General features: G+C 37.2%; 1 protein-coding gene across 1 annotated transcript; it reads left to right on the top strand.

Moving 5' to 3' along the window:
- Positions 1-602: 602 nt before the first annotated feature.
- LOC116464750 (putative tripartite motif-containing protein 49B) lies at positions 603-5,978 on the top strand (the record flags this gene model as incomplete). The annotated part of the gene is made up of 4 exons (XM_032148010.2): positions 603-709; positions 3,327-3,741; positions 3,987-4,082; positions 5,903-5,978. Coding segments are annotated over exons 2-4 (583 nt in total), but the record flags the coding sequence as incomplete, so codon positions are not given.
- Between the last annotated feature and the right edge of the window lie 3 nt (positions 5,979-5,981).

Raw genomic sequence — 5,981 nt, 5'->3', positions numbered from 1 at the left:
ACTCTTAGCACTTTGGAAGGCCGAGACCGGAGGACCACTTGAAGCCAAGAGTTGAAGAACAGCCTGGGCTACAGAGTCATACACTGACTTTACCAAAAATTTCAACAAAAAAAAATTAGCCAGGTGATATAGTGTGAGCCTAAAGTCTTAGCTACTTGGAAGGCTGAAGCAGGAGGATTACTTGGAATTCAAGGCTGCAGGGAGCTATGATTATGCCACTGCACTCCAGAAGGAGACCCTTTCTCTAGAATAAATAAATGTGCACTTAGAGGAATGCCTGTATCATGGAAGAAACTCAATAAACAGTATAAAATGCACCTTAGTTAATTTCTAGCCTATGTATGCTCTGACAGGATTTATGTTACATATGATTCCTTCAGGCACTGGTGTTCAGAATGAAAGTGTGATGATAATTTAATCAGAGCTGCAGAGGTGTGTTCTAAATACTGCATAAACCTAATCATCTTTGTCTCCACCTTTCTGAATGCTCTAAATACCTGTAAAGAGGTGGGTGTGGTCTTCACAGATTCTTGTAAAAGGACGCAGAAGAGACAAGCTCAGTTTTCTCTGAAGGAGGACTGCACTTAGAACTGCATTTTGGTGACCTCTGAAATTCAGTACTGCAGTGAATGAGCTTCTGATCTTGAGGAGAACTTGACAAAATTATTTTTGGAAGAATCATTGTGGGAACCATTAAAAGAACACAGGGGTGAGTGAAACATATTGATAAAATTATATCATCTTTCCTTTACACAATAATCAATTACAGTGTTAAACATATCTCATTATCTTAAATCTACACAATGATACCATTTGTAACTCATGTTCTTACTATAGATTTTATGAATTATAAGGATACTAATTGTTATTTTGTGTTTTCTATGATTGTTTAATATAGTTCTGAAGAACCTAAAATATCTAGTGTTTGCTGCAACAGATATGTATGCATAATGAATATATGGAGTTGATACATATATGTACACATAGGTGTGTGTATATGTGTGTAATGAGTGTATTAATATTGTCGAATTGAATTGAGAAGACAACGAATGATGTAAGTTATTTGCTTTCATAACATTCAGGTTTTAGACATGACCGTAAATTAGTAAGGTAATGATGAGCGATGCACAATAGTGAAACTAAAACAATGAGAAAGCTCCCCAAAATATCCTACTTTAGAAATCAAAACACAGTTTTATGACCAAGTAAATTTATAAGACCTAATTTGGTATGTGATTGTGATTGTCCTCTTACTTGAGTCTCAATCTTATTAAACTGTGAAAAATTTCTTAAAATGTCTTAGATGAGCTCTGGAAAATATTTGCAGTTCTAAGATTTTTCACTGCTTTCACTTAAATTCAGAAGTGATTTCAAACTAGCAGCATAAAGGACTTAAAATTGCCAAAACAAAGATTATAGTTTTTATATTAAGGTTCTCCAGACAGAACCATAGGATGTATATGTATATGTGTGCAGATACACTCATGGGCCATTTGAGTCAGCCACAAACCACATATGGTGGTCCCATAAGATTATAATACCAATATGTTTACTGTACCTTTTCTGTATTCAAATATGTTTAGATACACAAATAGTTATCATTGTGTTACAGTTGCCTCCCGTATGCAGTACAGAACATACTGTACATGCATGTAGCCTATTGTACGAACAATAGGCTATAGTGTACTACATAGGTGTGTAGTAAGCTATACCATCTAGATTTGTGTGGTATATTCTATCATATTAAAACAATAAAACCACCTGCCTGGGCACTGTGGCTCATACCTATAATCCCAGCACTTTGGAAAGCCAAGGCGGGTAGATCACTTGAGGCCAGGAGTTCAAGTGCAGCCTGGCCAAGATGGCAAAACCCCGTCTGTACTAAAAAAATACAAAAATTAGCCAGGCCTAGTGTCACGTTCCTGTAATACCAGGTACTCGGGAACCTGAGGCAGGAGAATCACTCTGACCATGGAGGCAGAGGTTGCAGTGAGCCAAGATCATGCCACTGCATTTCAGCCTGCGTGACAGAGGGAAGCTCTGGCTCAAAAAAAAAAAAAAAAAAAAAAAAAAAAAAAAAAAAAAAAAAAACTCCTAAAAACACCTGACACATTTCTCAGAACATACATCTGTCCACAAGCTATACATGATTCTACATGGGACAGAATTCATCAGGAAAATTAATTTGCTTGATGATGGAATCTAGAGAGTTCCAATATAGGCTGTCTTCAAGCTGGTGTCCTGAGAATACCGGTATCCTGGCTAAGCTCAAGTCTGAAAGCCTCAGAACCAGTTTCAGGAGAGAGACGGAGGAAGTTGCCTTTTCTCTGCCTTTTTCTTTATATCTGAGGTATCAGCTGATTAGATGGTGCCCACACACATTGAGAGATGAGGCTCCCACTCAACTCACCAACTCACATGTCTCTCTCCTCTAGAAACACCTTCACAGACTCACCCACAAACAATGCTTCACCAGTTCCCTAGGTATTGGTTAATCCAGTCAGACTGATACTTAAAATTCGCCCTCACACCATGGAAATATAATTACACCTCTTTGAGTTTAACAAAAACCTCCTATATGTTATTCAGAGTTTGCACAGCCCTAGGGGAAGTTAATTTAATCCGCGAGAAAATGAAAAGACCCAATATCTTTAATAATTTTTCTTTTCTCTACTAGTAAACCTTGATTGGTTTAATTGCAGTCTTTTTCTTTGTTTATTTGGTTGGTTGGTTGTTTTTTTTTTTAATTTTGTTTTGATTTGGGTCTTTGTTTTTAATTTAATTTAATTTAATTTTAAGTCCTGGGATAACTGTGCAGGACGTGCAGGCTTGTTACATAGGTAAACTTGTGCCATGGTGGTTTGCTGCCCGGCTTTTGTGTCCCTCTATAAAAATATGTCATAGAACCCTCTGGCCATCTTCTCATATTTGTTCGGCCCAGGTATTTTTTTCCCACTCTCTCATAGTCATTCATCAGTTATTGAAGGAAGAATAGGAACAACGATGATTTATTCTGACCACTTAGAATCCAAAGCCAATTTCCAGATCCACATTCAGAAAATGGGTAATCGAATAGATTCATATTATGCTACAGACAGGAACTAGGAGTAGAAGGGACTGTGAGTCCTCTAGTTAGTAATATCTGCTATGAAGCCAGGAGACTCCCTCTACGTGTGAATTTTTAAGTTTGTAACAGAAGAAATAGTTTGTTGTACTTTAATGAACATTGTCAAGAGAAGAAAATATAACTATCACGTATCTCCACTTGTTTAGAAGCTTTTCATCAACCCAGGCCCCAAAATGACATGTTTCTCTTTGTTCCTCAGAAACATGAATTCTGGAATCTTGCAAGTCTTCCAGAGAGAACTCACCTGCCCCATCTGCATGAACTACTTCATAGACCCAGTCACCATAGACTGTGGGCACAGCTTTTGCCGGCCCTGTTTCTACCTCAACTGGGAAGACATCCCAATTCTTACTCAGTGCTTTGAATGCACAAAGTCAACACAGCAGAGAAACCTCAAAACCAACATTGATTTGAAGAAGATGGCTTCTCTTGCCAGAAAAGTCAATCTCTGGCTATTCCTGAGCTCTGAGGAGCAAATGTGTGGCACTCACAGGGAGACAAAGAAGATGTTCTGTGAAGTGGACAGGAGCCTGCTCTGTTTGCTGTGCTCCAGCTCTCAGGAGCACGGGGATCACAGACACTGTCCCATTGAGTCGGCTGCTGAGGAACACCGGGTAAGTGATGCCTCTGAAGATTGATTTCTGTAAAGGATGCATAAAATTCCTGTGGGTCTATTTTCTTGGAGATTGGATAAAGCCAACTCTGAGTCCCTTTAAGCAGCTTCCAACCTCTGGGCTTTGACAAACATGAAGGGAAACAAAGGAAATGCCATTTACTAGGGGCTTATCTGTCTCTCATTCTGGGCCCCCTCCCTATGTCATGGTCTGCACTCGTGCTTCAATTTATGGCTCTTTTGCAGGAGAAGCTTTTACAGAAAATGCAGTCTTTATGGGAAAAAGCTTGTGAAAATCACAGTAACCTGAATGTGGAAACCACCAGAACCAGACACTGGAAGGTTAGTCCTGTACTACTCTACCTTCTCCAGGAACTTATGGTGGGCAAATGGGTGACTCTTAAAGTAGGAACTTGATATCAAACTGTAATGTTTCTGGGATTCAGTAAAAAAAAAAAAAAAAAAAAAAAAAAAGCGAGAGAAAGCATTGAGAAAAAGTGGCCTCATTTTTATATAGAATAGTATGCCTGTTAGGTAAGATTTCTAAGAAAACCACTGATGTCACCCAAAGCATGCTGGTTTGTTTCATGCAAACCTATAGTTATACACCAATAGATCCAAGAAACTGGGCCATGTCACAGCATTCTATATGTGCTGGTTGGATAAATGCTGGGCATAAGAGTTATTTGGCGGTCATGGAATGCTCAACTGAAACTTCTGAGTGTCGGTCAGCATTAATCTGAATGCTGGTGTGCAAGTAGTATTTGGAATTGTATGGAAAATTTGAGGCAGAAAAATTGACAGGACAAATCTAGGGCAACCATGAAATTAAGAATCTCAACTAATTAATGTTGAATAATACATAACAGATGATGAGAAAAGTGGTGAGAAATACGGATTTGTGTCTTGAGGGAGACATGTAAACATGCCAGAAATATGGGAACTAGTATCTAAATAAAAGGAGAACTCCGAGGACTTCAGAAAAATATTAAAAATAATTTTTTCTTTGTGGATGTATACTTTGAGTGTATGATAGCTAATATTAGTTTGTTGAAAAGTATTTCAGGAGAACCTAGTCTATGTTGAATATTAAAGCAGAAAATATACTAGTAAAGAAGAAAGGAAGCACCTTTGTCCACACAAATCCTACAATCCAAACGAGAGAGTCAAGTGGTCAATATGCAAATATATGCAATACATGGTGTATTTGAGTGTGGTGGGTTTTTTGTTGGAGAATAATCAAGCAGGGAAGTAGAAAAGGACAATAGAGGCCAGAAACTAGAGATTAGCGTCTGAGTTTTAAATAGGGTGGTCAGAAAAAAGACTCACTGAAAAATTCAAATTGAAACAAAGTTTTGAAGAGGAAGGGGAACACAAATGTGTGTGTGGATATACATGTGGACAATGAGTGTGTATATATATGTATATGTATGTATGTGTGTGTGGTTGTGTGTATATATATGTATATATGTATATGTATGTGTGTGTGTTTGTATACATATATATTTTATTTATTTATTTATATATACATATATATGTAATTCTAGTTGGAGAGAACAGCATATGCAGTAATTTTGAGTTTGTTTATATTTGGAGGCCTGAGGAACCACAAAGAAGTCTATGTTTCAGATTGGGATGACTTCGAAAAAGAATGGAAGGAAATGAATTCAGAGAGACAAAGATGGCCAAATCATAAATGCAGCCTTATTAGGATAGGTTTTGCTGGGTGAAACGCATTTAGCTGGACATGTTAGTCTAAGGTCATTTTATATATAATGAGTTTAAGCAATGTGTTGCATATCTCAGAAATAGAAATAATTGTTTCTTTCTAGTAACTATAGCTCTATACTCCAACTCTTAAGCATGAACTGTTCTTACTTTTCCATAAACATGGGCTGGAATAGAGAAATTCAAATTGTGTTTTATTATTTCCAACTATCTTAGAAAACACATTATCTTGAATAAATTTAATGTAATTGGTCAGATACAGCTATGTTGACCTTTATGCAGAAAGAAAGGAAAGGAACAAAATTTGTAGATTCTAAGAACTGGCAAGACTGAGGTTTAAACTATTGGATGTTTGAGAGACAAAAAGAATCAGTGAGATTTAATAGGAGATGAATAAATACATTTCTCTTTTGACTAACCCATTATCACTGCAGGATTATGTGAATTTAAGGCTAGAAGCAATTAGAGCCGAGTATCAGAAGATGCCCGCATTTCACCATGAAGAAGAAAAAC

This window comes from Hylobates moloch, unplaced genomic scaffold, assembly GCF_009828535.3.
Source record: "Hylobates moloch isolate HMO894 unplaced genomic scaffold, HMol_V3 SCAFFOLD_1515, whole genome shotgun sequence".
Classification (NCBI taxonomy): Eukaryota; Metazoa; Chordata; class Mammalia; order Primates; family Hylobatidae; genus Hylobates; species Hylobates moloch.
This window is presented reverse-complemented; position numbering and strand designations above follow the sequence as displayed.